This window comes from Pistacia vera, unplaced genomic scaffold (genome assembly GCF_008641045.1).
Source record: "Pistacia vera cultivar Batoury unplaced genomic scaffold, PisVer_v2 Contig310, whole genome shotgun sequence".
Classification (NCBI taxonomy): Eukaryota; Viridiplantae; Streptophyta; class Magnoliopsida; order Sapindales; family Anacardiaceae; genus Pistacia; species Pistacia vera.
The window spans coordinates 863,787-885,315 of NW_022196125.1; the positions used below are offsets into that span (position 1 = coordinate 863,787).

The 21,529-nt window shown below is 33.4% G+C and overlaps 2 protein-coding genes across 2 annotated transcripts; both read left to right on the forward strand.

Annotated features, from left to right (window-relative positions):
- The first annotated feature begins 7,690 nt into the window (after positions 1-7,690).
- LOC116136336 (probable disease resistance protein At4g27220) lies at positions 7,691-17,982 on the forward strand. The gene is made up of 10 exons (XM_031422044.1): positions 7,691-8,559; positions 11,344-13,316; positions 13,582-14,049; positions 14,132-14,807; positions 14,958-15,027; positions 16,002-16,090; positions 16,184-16,233; positions 16,303-16,421; positions 16,654-16,737; positions 17,846-17,982. Exons 1-9 carry the CDS (start codon positions 7,779-7,781, stop codon positions 16,703-16,705), a joined length of 4,278 nt encoding a protein of 1,425 aa, XP_031277904.1. The 5' UTR covers positions 7,691-7,778; the 3' UTR covers positions 16,706-16,737; positions 17,846-17,982.
- Positions 17,872-18,508, forward strand: LOC116136337. Its single transcript, XM_031422045.1, has 2 exons — positions 17,872-18,286; positions 18,366-18,508. The coding sequence occupies exons 1-2, from the start codon at positions 17,895-17,897 to the stop codon at positions 18,382-18,384; spliced, it is 411 nt and encodes a 136-aa protein (XP_031277905.1). The 5' UTR covers positions 17,872-17,894; the 3' UTR covers positions 18,385-18,508.
- Positions 18,509-21,529: the final 3,021 nt, after the last annotated feature.

Sequence of the window (21,529 nt, forward strand, 5' to 3'; positions counted from 1 at the left end):
TACAGTGTATAAGGTGAAATTCAAAATCGTAATCTTCCTCTTTTCTCGATTCCTGCAACTTTTATTTAACTTGCTTTTCTAGAAATGTCCCAGCAGATTGAATTTATCTTAATCCTTTGGTAACACTCTAAGATAGCAATCATTAATGAAGTTTCAAGAAACAGAATAGAGTAATAAGGGTATTCTTTGAGATTTTATTCTTAAAAAAACTCAGGGTCTCACACAATGTTAAAGTTGAGATTTGACTTTCATTACCCCTTGGTCAATGTTTTGCACATGTGGTATGAATCACACGCTACAGCATTTCCTCCTTTCCCATGGAGTGCATGTCTCTTTTCTTGTAAATGCTGTAAGATTTTAGTTCAGACATGCCTATGCTAACTTGAGTTCACTTTACATACTTATATTTATCAGAACTCTAATCGGCAATTAGACAGATAAAGTGATCATTTATCACTTGTGGTCACATTTCATTATGACATTATTTTAATTCTCGTTTTAGGCGACGTCAAACATTTTAACTTGGCTCTCTATTATCACCTAGAATATAAGCTTAAATCGTCTCATCTCCATCCCTACGAAGTAATGGAGGCGATTGCCTGTGTGAGAAGGCCAATCTTTTAGCTGTCTGACAGTTTTCAAAATAGACATATATATATTTACATAACTAATATGTATATATATGCTCCTTCATGTATGTTCCATAATAATCGAAATTGAGCATTGACAAATTGTTATTTAATATTGATAAGACAAATGTGAACAATTTTGGGAAATCTCAAAGTATGGTACATTCAACACCTACGTAAGCCTAGAGATCTAACATGTCTATTAAAAGTATCTCTCGGTATAGGCTTTGTGAATGGATCCGCAACCATGTCATGCGTGATATGTACTTCATGTTCACCTCTTTTTGTGCCACCAAGTCCGCCACAAAATTATATTTGATATCTATGTGTTTCGTTTACCATGATATTGGGATCCTTAGTGTATGCTATTGCTGCTTGACTATCACAGTTTATTCTTACTGGTTCAATGCACATTAATTATTCCCAGATGATTCATGAACCGTCTCAACCAAACGGCTTCTTGCATTGCCGAAAATGCAACAAATCAGCCTCCATTGTAGATAAGCTATCATGATTGTTTTTTACTGCCCAAGATATGGCCCCGCCATTTAGTAAGAAAACATATCCGGAAGTAGATTTCCTCTCATCTAAATCTCCTCCCCAATCAGCATCAGTGTAGCCTCTCAAGTGTAAATCATTTCCTTGATAACATAATGAGTAATCAGCTGTCCCTTTTAGATATCTTAAGATTCTCTTCACTGCTTTCCAATGTGCTTGTCCTGGGTCAGACAATTATCTACTTACCAACCCAACGCATAACAGATGTGCGGCTCTAGTGCACATCATGGGTACATGAGACTTCCAACAGCACTTGTATAAGGAACATTCTTCATTTGTTCCTTTCTTGTAGAGTCTTCGGACACATTTTACGACTTAAAGTCTCGCCTTTTGTGATAGGGTTGTCTATGGGTTTACAATCTTGCATATGAAATCGTTCAAGAATTTTCTTAATTTATGGTTCTTGTGAAAGAGATACAATTTTCTTGAGCGATCTCTTGAAATCTTGACTCCAAGAATATATGCAGCTTCACCCATATCTTTCATCTCAAAATGAGATGATAACCATCCTTTGATTTCATTGACAAATCCCTTATCATTTCCAGCTATAAGTATTATCAACATATAATGATAATATAACAAATTTGTTATTGGATCTCTTTGTATATGCATAATGATCTTCATTTATCATTTTGAAATCATACGACTTATCGCATTATGAAATCGAATATACCACTGTCTTGAGGACTGCTTGAGGCCATAAATTGACTTTAAAAGTCAACACTTTTGTTCTTGACCTTCTCTAATAAAACCTATTGGTTGATCCATATAGATTCTTCTTGTATCTCCATTGAGAAAAGCAGTCTTTACCTCATTTGATGTAATTCAGATCCGCTAGCAACTATAGCTAGAATAAGTCGAATTGAGGTAAACCGTACAACAGGTGAAAAGTTTCTTCATAATCTATTCCTTCTTGTTGTGTATACCCCTTCGCGCCTAAGCGAGCTTTGTATCTTTCAATACTACCATCAGCTTTACGCTTGATTTTGAGAACCCACTTGTTCCAATGGCTTTGCGTCCTTTCAGTAAATCAACCAATTCCCATACTTGGTTTGATTTCATAGACTCCAATTCTTCTTCCATTGCTTTCATCCATTTTTCCTTAGAAGGGCAATTGAGAGCCTCTTTTACATTCCTTGGCTCTTCGTCATCTTGTAGAGTAACTAGAAAAATTTCCCCCTCAATCTCAAATCGTCGACGTGGAACTTGTTCCCTGTTTGATTGACGTATTGGAGATTGATTGTGTTACTCCACTTGGACCAGCTATCATAGTTGGATCACCAGTAGGGAATGTGGAGGATCTAAACTGATTCATCAACTTCCATATTGCTCCACTGGATGTAGTATAACCAACTTATTGTCGACAACAGAATTGCCTTGGTCTTGTGTTTCATATAAAACAAGTCTTTACCTATTTCACCCTTCTTAGGAAAATCGGTTTCTAAAAATGTGACATCTCGTGATTCAAACTCAGTGATGCTACCACTTTCTTGTTCTTCTATGAAGACGTATCCCTTTGAATGTTCTGAATATCTTATAAAGATACATTTCTTCCCCTTTGGACCTAATTTTCCATATTTATGGGAAGATCATGAACATAGGCAGCACATCCCCATGGCTTTGGAGACTCAAATCGGGTTTCCGATTTGTCCATAACTCATATGGTGTAGTAGTAAGATTTGGATGGTACTCGATTGAGGATATTGTGGCAGTCAATAAGGCATCACCCCAAAGGTGATGGGCAAGTTTGCTTATGCCATCATAGACCTCACCATCTCAAGTAGGGTTCTGTTTCTTTGTTCTGCAACACCATTTTGTTGCGGAGTTCTGGGAATAGTTAATTGACGTTCTATTCCATTTCATCACAAAAATTTTTGAACTGATCAGATAAATATTCACGTCCTCGATCGGTTCGTAGAACTTTTATCTTTTATCTAATTGATTCTTAACTAAGTTTTTAAACTTTTGAAAGCATTCTAAAGCTTCTGATTTTTGGAAATCAAGAAAACATAACCATATCAAGTGAAATCATCTTAAATGTGATGAAATAAATAGCCCCATGTCTAGCCCTCACATTCATTGACCACATATGTCAGAATGAATTAGTTGCAATGGAACTTCAGCCTTATCGCTTTTCCAAATGGTTTTCTTGCTGTTTTTCCAGCTAGGCAATGTTCACAAGTAGTCAAGTCTACTTTTGTTAAGGATCCTAACAAGCCTTCTCTTGCTAGTATATTCATTCGTTGTTGGCCAATATGGCCAAGCCTTGTATGTCATACATTTACATCATCATTATTAGAAGATGTAATAAAGGAAAAACAAACATTACTATTATTATAACAACATCAAGTACTATAAAACCTCGGAAAATAACCACAACCATAGTATGTTGTGTCCAAAATAAATGGACACCATACTGGAAAAATTAAATTAAAACCAAGTTTAACAATTTCAACACGGAAATCAAATTTTGACGAATTCGGTGCATATAACACGTCATGTAGGTATAGGATTCGACCTCCACGCATGATCAATTTGCATGTGCCGATCCCTTTAACTTCCACTTTTGAATTGTTCCTACATATATCCATTTTGTTTCCTGTGTATTCGTCGAAATCCACAAGTACTCCTGTCTTTCGCTATGTGGTCTGTTGCTGCTGAATCTATAGTCCACAAAGGATGAGACTCAGTTAGAAAAACAGAACTGGAAACATTTTATAACTTACTTGTGCAAACAAGTAATTTACCTTCTTCGGCTCGCTACAATCGCGAGCAAAATGTCCCTTGTTACCACAATTATAGCATTCACCTTTGCCATATTCCTCTTCCTGGCAGGATGCTTTCCTTTCTGTGTTTGAAGAATTTTCTCTTCTTCCCTTGAGCCTTTTCATATTGCCTTTTCTTTGGGATCCCCTTGGAATTTACGTTTAAATCCCTTCCCACCATGTGAACTGGAACCAGCCATATACACATCAGTATTGCCTTACCTCATTAGGCGATCTTCTTCCAGTTCCAAATGGCGTATGGCATCTTCTAAATTTCTGATGCCCTCATTGTGGGTAAGGTGTATTTTCATATGTTTCAATTTTGAGGCAATGATCTTATGACAGCTTGAACCTGTTGTTCATCTGTTAGGACATGACCTGCATCTCTTAACTCACTTATCATGTTTGACAAATGCCGTAAATGTACTCTCATAGTATGTTCAGGCTTTTTCTTATATGTGCAAATTTGATAGTGAGTGATCGGAGTTTGATAATGGACGTACCACCAAACTTTGTAGCAGTGCGGACCACATGTCCTTTGCTAATTCATAATCTCGGTACTTCTTTATGAGATCATTGTCCATGCTGCTCAACAAAGTAATGCGAGCAGTGGAATTCTTCTTCTTCCTATGTCATAACGGCACAGTCTCGTCATGTTGAGCCGTGACTCCCTCTTCAGGCTCTTCCATGGTTGTAGTAAGAGCTTCAAGAACCTCTTGTTCTTCCAAAACATATTGATTTTCATGCTCCATATCTCATAATTGTCGTCGTTGAATTTTTCTCCTTTGTTAAGTTCGGCGACAATGTTCTTAATGCAGATGCCATTTCTAAACAAAATTACACGTTGGATATGCATGTTATTCAATGCTCGACATACATGTTCATTTATTAATTATACAATAATAATTGTATATTAGATTTGGAATCAAAAGTTAACAATGTCAACAATCATCATCCAAATTTCCAATTTCCAATTATCATAGATATAATTAATTGCAATCTAAAAATATATTTAGTCACAATTATGTAAATATAAATCAACATCAATTCACTAAAATTTTAAATTTTAAATAACAAAATTAATTACATTATGTAAATAGAATTCAACTTGTATAAAATTAAAACAAACAAATTCCAAAACAACCAAAAAAAAAAAAAAAAAAATAAGTGTACCCCACATTCCTAAAACTGGAGGATCTGATAATCCTTCCTAAGGTCTTTATCTAACTTGTAATTAACCCTAGGTAGGACTCCCAGTTTTCTTGTGATGTCCTTTCAGTGGAGACTCTTATAGATGCCCCAGCTGTCTTTTTTGCACCCCAATCTATGTACTCCTTGATATGTTGTTGACAAACGTCTATAATTTTTATTGTCATCTTAAATTTATGAACTTTCAGCTTGGTCCAACCATATCAAGGAGACAACGAGATTGTAACCAAGAGTCTCTCTTAGAATGGATTTCGACTCATCTTCCTTTAATCCCCCTATCCAAACATTTCCTGAATCTTTTCATTCACTGATGAAATGATTTACGAGTTGCACCAACTCATCCTCTGTGTCTCTTAAAATCAATGTGTGAGTTTGTAAAGTTATAATCATGTTCATAACCCTTTCCCTTTGAGAGCAGTGTTCTAGCAACCATTGCACTCTATAAGTAACATTTTTCTGTAACAAATACAAAAAAACTTTTATTTATCAAATAAAGGTTATATATTTGATAAATAATACACTGTTTATGGTTCAATAACAAATTACGCATAACAATATACCAAGTATGCATTTTTATTCTTTACAACAAAAAAAAAAAATTACAATACTTCACGCGCCCCCACGCACCGACAGAAGCTGTCACGCGCCCCACGCGCCGCCCAGAAGCGGCAACGCGCCGACAAATCCCCACGCGCCGGAAGGAGCTTCCACACGCGCGTCACGTGCTCACCACAAATACGGGTCGGGTCAACCCGTTCATACTAAACCGGGTCTATCCTGACCCAGTTGGCCCGTTGACTTTTCGGGTCGGGTCTTACCAGGTTTGCTAATCCGTTGACCTTGCGGGTGGGTTGGTCGGGTTTGACTGACTCGTTGACTTTACGCATCGGGTGTGACCGGGTTTGACTGACCCGTTTGACTTTGCGGGTCGGGTTTGGCTCATTACCGGGTTTGGCTAACCCGTTCGTCATATGGGTCGAGTCCACGGGTCAACTTGACCCATTTATTTATTTGGATTATGGGTTGGGCCGGATAGCAATATAATGGGTTTGTGAATATGGTTAACACCAAAACGAAATTAGCCCAGTGGTTAGGGTATTGGGCTTCAACCATGGAGACTTGGGTTCAAGTCTCACCACCCCCGCTTATTTGAATTTTTTTTCAAAAAAAACTAACAGGATAAAAAACGACATGTCATTCTAAGGGTGGATCGAAACGACCTTCGGTTGTGTCGTCTTCAACCTCTGTCCGGGTCTGCAACTGGGTACCGACCCGGAAATCACCCATTCGAAACCCGAAACTTCAAAGAGCATATCTAAGTCATTTTAACTCCATTTTTTATGATTCAAAAACCATTTTCTTCATAATTTCATAAGGAATTTAATGTTCTAAATCATTACCAAAAAAACAACTTTTTACATACAAATTTGGAAAAATCAGAACTGCATTTGAAAAAAAAACCATAACATGCTTCAACATTACAGTATGAATTTCAAACATATGAACCACGGCTCTGATACCAATGTTGGAAATTAAATAGAATAACATTATCCTAACATAATCCCAGATCATAGTCACCATTGCATCACATTTGTACTAAATGAACTACATGAATTAACACAGACATAATACCTCATTTCCTTATCTCTGAAGCAACAAAGTAACTGGAAGAAAAACCACAAATCGTATTTCTATTTCCAAATTCTAGAGAGAGAGCGTATAATTTCCGCGTTTTTTAGAGTAACAGTATAAGTAACACAAAGAAAGAATTTTTCTTTATAAGTAGCGGTTAGAGAGAAACTGCATTTGGCAGTTTCATCTCACACACGTCGCTTGGGGGGTAACCCATCATGGGTGTACCCCTTATCTAATACAACCAAAGCAAGAAATCTCTCTCCCATTCCTTAATTCTCATTCACCAAAAAAAAAAAAAAAACAAAAAACACCTCTCCATCCTACTTACAAAACAAAAACAAATACTTCCATTCTCTTATTATCTCTCTTTCATTTTCATTTGCTTTTCTTCTCTTCTAGAATCGAAAATGGTGGAGCCACCGGAATATCGCGGGTATCGTGAGCTGTCGTTCCGGTTGGCAATGGCTGGCCGCTCCAATTTGGCGTCAATTATGTATATGGTGTCAAATCCCACATTGAAAGCGTATTGGGGAGTCTTGGGCTTACAAATGGGGGGAGTCCCTCCACCTAATAGGTTAGCCTTTTAGGTGTGAAACTCCCAGCCCGTGACAAGTGGTACAGAGCAGACCCAATCCGTCTTTCGATGTCCGTCAAGCGCCACGCAGGGCGTCCACGTTGATTGTGGGTTCCACACGACAGTGAGGTGGATGGTAGGTAGGGGGCCCCCCTGTGATGAGGGCGTCACAGGATTGGGTGGGGAGAATGAACAAATCCCACATTGAAGCGTATTGGGGAGTTCTGGCTTATAAATGGGGGGAGTCCCTCCACCTAATAGGTTAGCCTTTTGGTGTGAACTCCCAGCCCGTGACAATGGGCAACTACAATACCAACTTCGACGACCTTGAAAAAGAAGTTCGGAAGTCTGAAGATCGCAAGAGACATAGTTCAGCGTAAGGTCAATGATGCTACAAAAAATTTGGAAATGACCGAATTGGATGTTGAGAACTGGCTGCATAATGTGAATTCCGTCATTAATGAAGCCGATGAGTTACTTCAAAAGAAAGCTGACAACAGCGGCTGTTCCTGTTTCAATCCTAGCTTAATCACCCGCTACAAACATGGGAAAAAAGCATTCAAATTAATGAAGGATAATATTTCTCCACTCTTGCAGGAAAAAAGGGACATGGGAACTGAAATGTCCTATCCCGTTATCCTCCAGGAAACTTGGGCTACACCTGAAAAAGGTTACACCCCTTTTGAATCAAGAGAGTCCACGTTGAAGGAGATAGTGAAGGCGTTAAATGACTGTAACGTCAACATGATCGGAGTTCATGGGATGCCTGGGGTCGGCAAGACAACTCTGGTAAAGGAAGTATTGAGGCAAGTCGAAAAAGACAAGTTGTTTGATAAAATGATATTCATTGAGATAACTCAGACGGTCGAGACAAGGATGATTCTAACAAAAATAGGTAATAAGTTAGGCATGCGATTAACAAATATTGACATTAGTGACATGAAAATGATGTTGCATGCTCAATTGAAGAACATGGAGGAGAAGATTTTGATCATTTTAGATAATGTTTGGGAAGTTCCTGATTTGGAGACTACAGGAATTCTTGAAGCAGTTGATGAAGAGAAATGTAAAGTGCTTTTGACAACAAGAGGGCGAGATGTGTTGAAGAGGATGGGTTGTAAAGTTTTCGAGATTGGGATTTTAAGCGAAGAAGAGAGTTGGAGGCTGTTTAAGAACACGGCAGGGCCAGGTGATCATCACTCCTTGCTTTTTAAAAATTTCCAATATTCTAAGGTTAATGTAATACATACAATGTTGGAATTCCAAACTTGTATCTTAACTCACTTAGTAATTAATTTGAGATAGATAATGAAAAAAATTAGAAAATTATTATTTAAGAAGGAAATATTATATTTTCTAATTTTTTTTTTTTTTTTTTTTTTTCAAAGAAAGAAAGAGTATATACATGATAACTTAACATTGTTTTAATCTTGATGAAAAGATAAGTAAAATTATTTGTAATTTATGAATTTAGAAAAATAGAGGGTGTAGGAAACTTCTAACAATAATGTCTCTTTATATTTATTTTTCTTGAATCATGATATTAATAATTATTCATATTTATACCAAAAAAGTATTTGAGGAGTTCGAAAATTAATTTCTAAGATTAACGGCTTTTTTGTTTTTTCAACATATACACATATTTTAATTATTTTAATTTAAAATCTAAAAAATTTCATCCTAGGTGATACGTCGTCTTATGTGCTTTTAACATATCACTTACTATCTCAACTTTTCTTTTATACATCAAAACCATATAAGATGACACATTGGGATGAAAAATTCGTGATACTATTTGGAAAGTGTAGTATTATTTTTCGTCGTAAAAAAAAAAAAAACTCTTTTTAGGGGTTAAATTAAAAGTTGACATCTTCATAATTGGTTTAGTGGCTTCTCTAGTGCCAGAGTAAAAAAAGTTTTTTATTTATTTCATTTCTTATTTTTATAAAGTTGTAATAACTTTATACATATACTATTCCTTTTTAAAATATTATATTATATTTATATAAAAATATAATTAGTTAATTTATTTGTTAGTCTAAATAAATTTTAATAATTAATTTTCTAATTTTAACTTGGAGAATAATTAAAAAAAAAAAACTATAAATTGTACAATGCTCGAGTGGAACCACTTTAACGGTAGAGTAGCTAGAATGAAGACATGAATTCAAAGTTATGGAAGTAAAAATTAAAAAATAAAAATAGATGAAAATTTTATTTACCAAATAAATTTTAAAATAGAGGAAACTATTTTAAAATTGAATAATATTACATGCATGTATAAACTTTTCATGTAAACTTTTCATGTATTAATATGATTTGATGAATTTAAAATAAAAATAATACAACATATACAAATTTTTCATACAAACTGATGTGTTTTAATACATTAGATGATTTTAAATTAGGAATAAACTTAACAAATTAGAAAAGATGATGTGTCAAGTATAGATGGTTGTCACATCACTTTGTAAGAAATAGTTTGTACAATTAATTTAAACATGTAGTATTACTCTTAAATTAAAGATAATTTAACTAGATCAGAATAGATAATAAGTTAAGTAGACATGGTTGTTAGTTAGTTTACAGGGAATAGTTTATATAATTATATTGTATATAGTTTATATATGTAAGAGTAATGTTATGTTTACTTATGATCTTACTAACCATTTTACTATCCTTTGTAAATATAACAAATAGTACAGTTACCATACGCATAGTATGGATATTATATGTAATTTTAACAAAGGTAATAAGATGGTTAGTAAACTCGTGAGTAAGTATAGCATTATTTTGTATATGTAAAGTGCAATTACTCTTTAAAATTCTAGCACCCCTAATGTTTTGGAAACGCTCACTTAGATAGCGAGTATTACATTTTTATACAAATTGCCCCCATTGTTTCAGAAATTAATTAATTATTACCCCTGGGGCCGGGGCTGGCATCCTGGCACCAACTCCGTTAGCAGACTGTTAGACCTCGAGGGGCGAGGATATAATTACAAATTTTGTTGACCTTTATTCATATTTGTTTACTTATACAAAAATAAAAAAAATTTATCTCTTCCCTGAATTACCCTTCCCTTCCCCTCCCCCTCTCCCTCAACATGACACTTCCGCCGTGAAACCCCCCACGCAAGCAAACAAGCACCCCACTGGCCCACACCCAAAAGGAGCACCCACCGATGACCCAACCTTCCTTGCTCTGCCCTGAAGCAAAATGCTTCACCTGGCTGCTCCTCAAAACCCCTTGATTTTTTCTCAATTTAAGTGATTGTTGGTCGTTTTGGCCGTGTTGAGATTAGATTTTGAGCTGCATTGCAGCCCACGCTCCTCGACAATCACGCCTTGCTACTGTGCGTATCCATTATCTCTTTTTTTATCCTCAACTTCATGCCTCATCTTCATCTCTTTCCAAGAAACCAATTTCTTTTATTATTGTTGAGTTTGAATTAGGAATGGGTTTGGTATCTAATGTGTTTTTTGATTTAATGGAGATGGTGGGTTTTGTTACAATTATAAGGTCAGAAAGTGAACCAGTGGCCACACCCACCCAATCTTCAGTGGGTTTGTTAAATCTATGAGTTGATTGTGTTCTCGTCAGATTTCAAGTTTCTGGATTCCAAGTTCTGAATTTTGGGTTTGTTTAATGAAAACTTTGTGTTAGGTTTCTGTTCTTGTCAGATAATCCCAAGTCCTGGATTTTGAATTTTAATTTGGATTTGCTTCAGAATTTTCAATCTATTAAAATACTATTCCATTTGATGCTTTGGTCGTTAACGAGTTTCTTTTTCTTCTTATTATTAATTTTAAATTTCATTATTACATATTTTTGTTTTGGGGTAATTTTTATTTTTTGGGTTGTCTTAATATGTGTCTACTTACAAATTTTGTTAGCCCACTCGAAATATATATATATTTGGTTCCGCCACTGTTTCCATTTCATTAACTTTTGATCTTGGTTACCCTACAGGTCATGATTTTATTAAAGCAAGTGAGGTAGAATCTTTGGCAAAAGACATTTGCAAGAAATGTGGACGTTTGCCCATTGCCATTGTTACTTTAGCAAAAGCATTAAAGAATGAGTGTGATCCACGCCAATGGGAAGAAGCCTTGCAACAATTGAACAAGTCTTCCCGAACAAACTTCGAAGGAGCTTTGAAAATGGCATATTTATCAATAGAGTTGAGTTACAATTACTTAAGAGGTGAGGAACTCAAAAAAACTTTTTTGCTTTGTAGTCTAATGAGCCATCAAGCTTCCACTTTAGACTTGGTCAAATATGTTTTGGCTTTGGATATATTTGAGCGCTTTAATACAGTAGAAGAAGCACTGAATAAAGTACATACATTGATCAATGAACTTAAAGTCTCTTGTTTATTGCTTGATAATCAAACCAACACATCATTTTCAATGCATGATTTTGTCCGTGAAGTTGCCTTATCCATTGCAAATAGAGACGATCATGCATTTTCGGTAAGAAATGAGTTTGATTGGGAATGGCCTAGTGAAGATAAACTAGAAATTTGTGAAAAGATCTTCATTCATGATAGCATTATTAGTGATCAGCTTGGTGATGAACTGGAATGTCCAAAACTTGAATCTTTCTTCATGAATAACAACAATTCTTACATTGAGATACCTGAGAAGTTTTTCTCAGGGATGAGAAAGCTCAAAGTTTTAGATTTGACTGGATTCCGGTTGTCCTCTTTGTCGTCATCCCTTCATCTCTTAGTAAACCTTCAAACATTGTCTCTGAAGTATGGTACGTTTGAAGATGTAACCATTATTGGAAAGCTAAAGAAATTAAAAATTCTTATCTTACAAGGTTCAAATGTTAAGCAATTGCCAAAAGAAATAGGTCATTTGACTAAGTTAAAGTTGTTAGATTTAAGCTATTGTCAACAATTAGAATTTATTGCACCAAATGTGATATCAAGCTTATTTAGATTGGAAGAATTGTATATGAGACAATGCTTTGCTCTATGGAAGGATAAAGGAGAAAATGTTGAACAAAGTAACGCTAGCCTTCATGAGTTAAATCATTTGTCTCGTCTCACCACTTTGGAAATAGATATTAAAGTTGAAAATATATTTCCAATAGACTTGTTCTCGAAAGAGATGAAAAGGTACAAAATATCCATAGAAGATCAGTCGTCCTCATATTGTATGTCATGCACATACAGAGAACATTGGAAAATCAAGAGTTTTGATGAGCTTGAGACTTTTAGAACAGTGAAACTGGAGCATAATTCTATCATTTGGTCTGGGAGATTACGATGCTTCAAGAATGTTGAATTCTTATGCTTAGGCAAACTTCAGGGCATCAAGAATGTTCTTACTGGATTAGACGAAGAGGGTTTTTCACAATTAAAAGTTCTCCATGTCCGCGATAATCCTAACATCTTGTGTATTGTTGACTCAACAAAGTGCATAGCACATGATGCCTTTCCCAACTTGGAGTCACTGGTTCTTTTTGATTTGATTAACTTGGAGACCGTATGTTGTGGTCATCCCACAACAAAGTCATTCTGCAACTTACAGATCATAAGTATAGACAGATGTGAAAAATTGGAAAATATTTTCTCATTTTCCAATACTAGAAGCCTTCAACAACTTCAAAGAATGAGTGTGACTGCTTGCAAGAATTTGACAGAGATATTTGTTCTTGATAGAGAAGATGATAACGACAACAATGAAGTAATTGAATTTTGTCAATTACGCTTTTTGACACTCTATTATCTTCCACGGCTTACAAGCTTCTATTCTCTAGTAAAGAAGCCTGCAACATTGCGAGAGAGGCAAAAGGATGAGCCCAAATCACTTTTTACAAGCTTCTATTTTGAAGCTGCACTAAAGAAGTTTTACGCAGCATTAATACAGAAGAGGCATGCAACATTGCCAGAGAGACAAAAGGATGAGCTCACATCACTTTTCAACAGAAAGGTTTGGTCAACTATAACCTTGTACTTGTCTATTAAATACTCTTATATCCTTCCTTGTGCTTTTTTTCATTTGTTTAACATATATAAACAAGACTAGTATATAAATATGTACCATTCGTTTGTTCTACTAATTTTTACATCAATTGTTCTTATAATTTAAAATTCATGGCAGTACTTATTACTTGTCATATTTACATCCATGAGAATCATTACTTCTCTACTTTATAGTAGAATTATGTTGAAATGACAATTAACTTTAACTCCAGGTTGTTTTTCGAGATTTGGAGGCCTTGGAATTGAAAACAATTGATTCTGGGAAGATTTGGGACCGTCAATCTCTGACATTAATGTCTTCTTCTTATAAAAATTTAACACGCTTGATCGTTTCAGATTGCAATAAACTCAAATATGTTTTTCCATCTTTTATAGTCAAAAGCTTTGACCAGCTGCAACACCTTGAGATAAATGATTGTAAAGTTTTAAAGGAGATTGTTGAGAAAGGAGGAGGAGAAGGAGAAGAAGCTACTAAGTTTTTCTTTCCGCAAGTAACCTTCTTGAGTCTTAAACAGCTACCTGAACTAGAAAGTTTCTATCCTGGAAGACATACTTCTGAATGGCCAATGTTAAAGAACTTGGAGGTGTGCTATTGTGACAAAGTAAAGATATTCAATTTACAAAGTATTGAGGAGCAACTAGACATTTCAGTGCCACAATCTCTCTTCTTGTTTGAAAAGGTACGAATCTCTTTCTTCGTTTATTGAATTAGAGAAAGTTATCTTAAGAAATCCAACACGCTGATGTTTGATTGATCTATAGATTAACCCCCATTTGGAGACATTGACATTAAGCAAAATGGACAATGTAACAATATGGCAAGGCCAGTTGCCAAGTAACCAGTTTTGCCGACTTAAAGTTCTTAGGGTTGGGCGTGATGAATCACAATTTATACGTTCATATAAAGAAATATTCTCATATCGAGAAGAGGAGAACCATACTGAGACACCTACACAGATGGGAATGAGTGTTTTTTATCTTCAGAATCTTGAAGATCTTCACGTGTTTGAGTGTGACAAATTGATGAATCTAGCACCATCCACTGTATCTTTCTATAATCTAACAGTTCTGAAGGTAAGGCATTGCAATGGAATGATGAACTTAATAACATCTTCAACAGCCAAAAGCTTAGAGCAATTGAGAGAAATGGAAATAGAAGCATGCAAAATGATGATAGAAGTAGTAGCAGAGGGAGATGCAGGAAGAGATGAAATAATTGTTTTCAAAAATTTGGAGTCTCTGTTACTTGATCATTTAGTAAGTCTTAAATGCTTCTGTTCTGGGAATTGCACTTTCGAATTTCCAGCTTTGGAAGATTTACGAGTGAAGAATTGCCCCAGGATGAAGATTTTTTGTGGAGGAGTCTTAAAAACACCAAATTTAAAAGATGACCTTAATGCAACTATACGACAATTATACAAATTATACAAGAAAAGGGGTAAGTTTCTTAAATGTTCTGAATTCAAAACATTCTCATGATAATATAAGTGTTCTTGAAACTATAGACGAAAACTCATGACAACCATTTGTACATATGATTTTATGTTTTTGTTTTTCTTATATCCTGTTTCTTTGGGATTATGTGCAGAGAGATGGCAACTGATTGTAATTTTTCTGTGGAGTATAGTTGTTATGATCTACTTGAACCTATCTCCCAGGTATTTTTTTTGGTTGAATGTTTTTCATTTGACATCATTGTTGAATGTTTTTCATTTGATATCACCGATTGTTAAGTTGCCATCTCACCTAAAGGGTGTTTTATATATATATATATATAATTTGTTAATGTTTTTTATTTGACATCACTGATTTTTAAGTTGCCATATGTGTTTCATTTGACATCACTGATTATGTTGCCGTCCCACCTAAAAGGTTAAGGTGGTGGGTGAGGGCTCAACATTACTTGGATTTTTTTTCATTTCCTTTGATCTAGTTGGATGTGGGGATTCAAATTTTAAACCTTTGCCTTTGATACCATATTAAGCTGTCGTCCCACCTAAAAATTTAAGCTAATAGGTGAGGGCTCAACTTTATATTAATCCAATAGGCCCCTGCACAATAAAAATATTGAAGTACTAGTAGCAATGAGATTCCCTAATATCATGCTATTGAGGTTTTTATTCCCCACAGCCCCCCTCGTAAGCCATGAGGAAGGTTTACATGCCCTCATGGTTTTTGAAAAGTATTATATATCCCCATATCTGAAGGTTTTTTGATATTTTATAAGGGGGTAAATGATAATTTAGGAAGGTACATAATGCTTTTGCAAAATCTGACGGCGTTTAAAACTTCGTCATCTCTTAAGGGGTAGATAATAAATACCCCTTCTTTTGAACGCTTTAGTTTTTTTTGCTAAAACAATATTTAAGTATTTAACCACTTCATCAAAACGATACTGTGGATAGTTGATCTCCACTGTGGATAATTTTAAAAAAAGTGCTTAACCTTCAGCTACTTCATTACCCAAGCGTTTTAATTTTCAGAAAAACATGTGCATAATGCTTCTCTCCAGAAACAATTTAAGTGACCTTTTGATCTCAAATATATTTATGCCTGTTTCAATATTTTCATGATATAAATAAATATTTGGACATTTGAAAGCTTTTAAACATTTTATGAAACTATTTTGCAGGCGCTTTCTATTTCTATTTAAAGTTAATGCTGTTCAGTTGATTCTTGATGGAATATGGAGACAATCATATTATTCATATTTTAGAGCAGGTGAAATTGATTTTGCCTTTCAAAATAATCTAAGTACTATTGTTAATTAGGCAATCTGCTTATAAATCTCAATTTGCCTTTTCTTTTCTGTAGCTGTATTTGCCGCAATAAGTCACTGTTACAGTCTAGTACTTCGCGACGAGGTCAGTATTCATATCATGTCAGTCATATCATAAATTAATATAAGCTTAATTGGTTTATTAATTTGACAGAAAATTACAATATTTGAATGGCTTTACGAAAAGCTGATAAGAATAATCCTACTCATCTGCACCCTTTTTCTACTTTGGCTTAAAGCCATGTCCGCGTCGTCCCCTTCTAGGTGGGAAAGGTATGAGATCCATTTTTTTTTTTTTTTTTTTTTTTTAATACTTCTAACTAAGATGCACCTTGTTAATCTTAATTATTTAAAAGTGGTTATTGGTGAATTTTGAATTTATTAATTATATTGACACTTGTTCAATTCAGTATTATACCAACAGTAGTATTTTTGACATATTCTTGTGAATTATGACATGATTTTTGGGTTGTTTTGATGGAAATCGATTTTTGATGAAATGTAGGTTGCTGCAGTTCATGTTCTTTAGTGATTCTCTTGAAGACTATGGTCTCTAGGCCGTTTCAATAAGATATGGCAAATATATAATGTAATTACATGCAACAATTTTACTTGTGCTAACTCTTTTAAATTGATTAATGTAACGTTTTGATTTCATTACTTTATAATGTTAATGTGGATGGTAAACTATTTTTCAGTTTTCAATGATGGATCATTTGGATAGAGTTTTAAAAAGAAAAAGAGGCTTGCATGAACATTTTATGATCATTTTGGGTTCTAGGATTTTGAGAAGTACTCTTAGTACCGTTTTACTTCGATTAATAAGTATGTGTTTAGTTGATTACTTTTTATATATATTTACGTGGATGTTATTCTATTTTCACAATTATGATGAGATGGCTCTTAACATTCTATATCGGTCCTTTCCTAGTTAATGTTCTACAAGTTTTGAACTGGATATTGTTTACATGGATACTTTTACAAGTATGGAGTTTATTATACAATATACCCTAAACAATTAAATTTCTTTAGTTAATGTTCTACAAGTTTTGAACTGGATAGTGTTTACATGGATACTTTTATAAGTTTGGAGTTTATTACACACTAAACAATAAAATTTGTTTCTTGAAGATCTGTAAGAAACTTCATGCCGGAAAGGTTAGAAATTGATTAATCACAGTGATAGAATGAAAGAAGAATAAGAGAATTACAAATTTATCATATAAATATTATAGATTACTCAAAATAATTTGTTTATTTAATTTTGCTTTTAGATTTTAGGGTATTCATATGTGTACCCTCAATGACAACAAAAACAATATCCATTATCACCTTTTTGCTTCACATCTCATCGCATTTTGTTGTTTACTAATAAAGTCAAATGTTTATTTAAAGTAATGGGGTCATCCCAGAAAGACTTTTACACGTAGCTTATATTCCGTTGGTTGGATTGTTGATTGCAATCTTTTTGTTTTTGCTTTTGTCTAAATGCTGTCTTCAGTTTATATCAACCACTCCCACTCATCGCCTCTTTCATTTGATTCCAAGAAATTTCACATTCCAAAGTAACCTCATGGGTTAAATCATCTCTGATTCTTTTTAGTCAAGAAAATTATTACTTGGCTATTGTTTCATTGTTGTTTTCATTCATACTTCCATCCATCACTAATTCATTCAGTTTGTGTCTTCTCTTCTAGTTTTTGAACATGAAAGGGAAGTACAAGGAAAAAGGGAACGGAATTGAAAATGGTGGAACCTACCGGAAATATTGCCAGTATCGCGAGTGCTGTTCTCCCTGTGGGCAAGTGGGTAACTTATCCGGTTGGGTGTCAAATTAAGTACGCAATCAACTATAAGAGCAACTTGGAGAAACTGGAAACAGAAGTTTGGAAGCTGAAGGATGCAAGAGAAGAATTGAAGGGGAATGTGGATGCTGCTAAAAAAAATATGGAAAAGATCAAACACAGTGTTAAGGTATCGCAGGAGAAGGCGAATTCAATCATTGATGAAGCTGAGAATTTGATTGAACAAAAAAACAACAGCTCTTCCAATCCTGACTTCATCATGCGCTACAAGCATAGTAAGAAAGCATTCAAATTAACGGAGGATAAGATTGCTCAACTCTTGCAGGACAAAAGGTAATGTCTCCTATTCCGCCATTATTCTGGAGGTCTGATTGCTTGCAGCTGACAAAGATTATGATCCTTTCTTATTCAGAGAGTCCACTTTGAAGTAGATAGTGAACTTGTTGAATGATAATAATCTTTACATGTTAAGGATTAATGGGATGCTTGGCGTCGGCAAGACAACGCTAGCTAAGGCAGGCAGCTGGTCGGCAAGTGAAGGAAAAGAAGTTGTTTGGTGAGGTGTAAAGAATGTTCTTTATGAATTAGACAAAGAGGGGTTTTCGCAATTGCAACTTCTCCATGTCCACAATAATCCTAGCCTCTCATGCATTGTTGACTCAACAAAGAGGATAGCTCATGATGCCTTCCCCAACTCTGAGATGCTATATCTTTTCAATTTTGAGTAAGTTGCAGAACATATTTCGTGGTCATCCCACAACAAATTCTTTCGACTGCTTAAAGATCATACTAGTGGAAATTTGTAATAAATTGGAAAATATCTTCTCATTTTCCTATGCTAGAATCCTTCCAAAACTTGAAATAATTGAGTGTGGATGATTGCAAGAATTTGAAAGAGATTTTTTCCAATGAAAGAGAAGATCACAACAACAATGAAGTAATTGAAAGTTGTCAATTACGCCATTTGACCCTCAAATCTAAGGGTGAGCAGTTCCGAGTACTCTGCATTTTTCGAGAGAACTGGAACCGCATAGTGCAGGGTCTCAAAAAAAGGAATCGGAACCAAAACTGCACAGTACAGGTTCTTAAATTCAAGGAACCAGAACCTAAAATGCAAGTTCTGGTTCCTTTCTCGGGTATCTTGTAAAAAATCAATTACCCTCCTATTAGTTTAAAAATGACAAAAATACCTTAAAAGTTATACACCTTAAAAAAATTTGATTACTCATTCATTTGTGTCCAATGTGACTCATAAATCCTCTAATCTCTAGGTAACATTTGAATTCAATCAATTCATCACAATTCACATAAAATTTCTCGATCAAAACCAAAACACAAACACAAACACAAACAATTAATTAAACAATCATACTATAAATATATAATTTAATATTATAATTAATTAAATTTCTAATCATTTAATTAAGTATTGTACTAATGTTTATAATGGAATATTATAATTAATTAAGTAATCATACTATAAATCTATAATGTAATGTTATAATTAATTAAATTTTTAATCATTTAATTAAGTAATGTACCAATGTAGTAAATTACTAATTTTTATAATATAATGTTATAAATTTATAATTAATTAAGTAATCATTTAACTATGTAATGGTATAATTAATTAAGTGATTATAATATAATGTAACGTTATTATTAATTAAGTAATTAATGTAATATTTTAATTAATTAAATTTCTAATCATTCAATTAAGTAATCATATTATAAATTTATAATGTAATGTTATAATTAATTAAATTTCTAATAATTTAATTAGGTATTATGCTAATGTACTAAATTACTAATGTTTATAATGTAATGTCATAATTAATTAAGTAATCATGTCATTATATAATGTTATAATTAATTATGTGATCATACTATAATGTAATGTTATAATGAATTAAGTAATCATACTATAAATCTTTAATATAATATTATAATTAATTAAATTTCTAATCATTTAATTAACTCTTGTACTAATGTTTATAATGGAATGTTATAATTAATTAACTAATTATTTAATTAAGTAATCATTTGTTTATAATGCAATGTTATAATTAATTAAATTTCTAATCATTTAATTAAGTATTGTGCTAATATAGTGAATTACTCATGTTTATAATATATGTCGTAATTAATTAATTAATCATTTAATTATGTAATGTTATAATTCATTAAGTTATAATGTAATGTTATAATGAATTAAGTAATTATACTATAAATCTTTAATTTAATTTTATAATTAATTAAATTTTTAATAATTTAATTAAGTATTGTACTAATGTTTATATATAATGGAATGTTACAATTAATTAACCAATCATTTAATTAAGTAATCATTTTTTTATAATGTAATGTTATAATTAATTAAGTAATCATTTAACTAGTAATGTATTAACGTTTATAAATTTATTTATATAATTAATTAATTACTAATTTACTACATATATACTTAAAACTTGATAATTGAAGTAAATAACTAAATATTATATTATTATTCAATCAAATATACTATTTTATTCAAAAATAATTCTTTTAATAATATTAAAATAATTTCAATTGGTCCTAATTCCAATTATATACTTAATTAATCAAAACTTTAATATTAATATATTATAATATATTTAAGTTTTTTATATGGTATAGTTTATATATAATAAGTATAATTGTATATTTATTTAATTAGGTTACTGTAAAAATTTAACTTTTTCCATTTTAATTTTTTTATATGTAAATTACAATGGACCCCCATTCTTCATAGATATTTTATTTTAGCCCAAGTTCCAAAACATGGTATCCATTGCAGGTTCCAAGCTGGGTATCCACTGTAGGTTCCAAGCTGGATACCCACTGTAGGTTCTTTCTTTCAAGTTCAGGTTCTGGTTCCGGTTCCTCCACATGTAGGAACCGGAACCGAAACCTACCCACACGGTGTTAGTTTTGGTTAGGTTTTGGTTTCGATTCTACCCGCAGGTTCCAGTTCTACCCGCTGCCCATGCTCAACCCTAATCAAATCTCTTCCACAACTTACAAGCATCTATTCTGAAGGAAAGAAACCATCAACATTGCAGTAGAGACAGAAAGATAAGCTTGATGATACTCTCATGCCACTTTTCAATAGAAAGGTTTGATTGACAATAACCTTATATATTCTAGTCTATATGTATTCTAATTTTTTCATGGTTACAATTTTCATTTGTTAACATATATACAAAATTAAATTCCTAGCAAAAAAAGGTGAAAGAAAAATCCCACATATATAGGCTGCGTTTGGTTGCCAATTGGGAATACTACTTTTAGTATTCCCAAAAAAGTTAAATAGTAAAATACCCAAAAACTCTTATTTTTGGGAATACTATTTTCAATATTATTCAATTTTTTTTAAACCCTCTAAATTTGTTAATTTGATTAAATACCCCAAAATATTTTTTTTTTAAATTACAAAAACACCCCAATAATCCACATTTACCAGATTTCGGCCACCACAGCCGGAAAATGGCCGAAATCTGGTAGGATGGCGCACTACCGGCTGAATCTGGTTGGTAGTGCGCCGATCTAGCCTTTTCC

Coding starts and splice junctions, on each gene's coding strand:
- LOC116136336 (XM_031422044.1), top strand. CDS start 7,779: ATGACCGAATTGGATGTTGAGAACTGGCTGCATAATGTGAATTCCGTC. Junction 14,808..14,957: donor CAAATTATACAAGAAAAGGG/GTAAGTTTCTTA, acceptor GATTATGTGCAG/AGAGATGGCAACTGATTGTA. Junction 16,422..16,653: donor TCCCCTTCTAGGTGGGAAAG/GTATGAGATCCA, acceptor GATGAAATGTAG/GTTGCTGCAGTTCATGTTCT.
- LOC116136337 (XM_031422045.1), top strand. CDS start 17,895: ATGGTGGAACCTACCGGAAATATTGCCAGTATCGCGAGTGCTGTTCTC.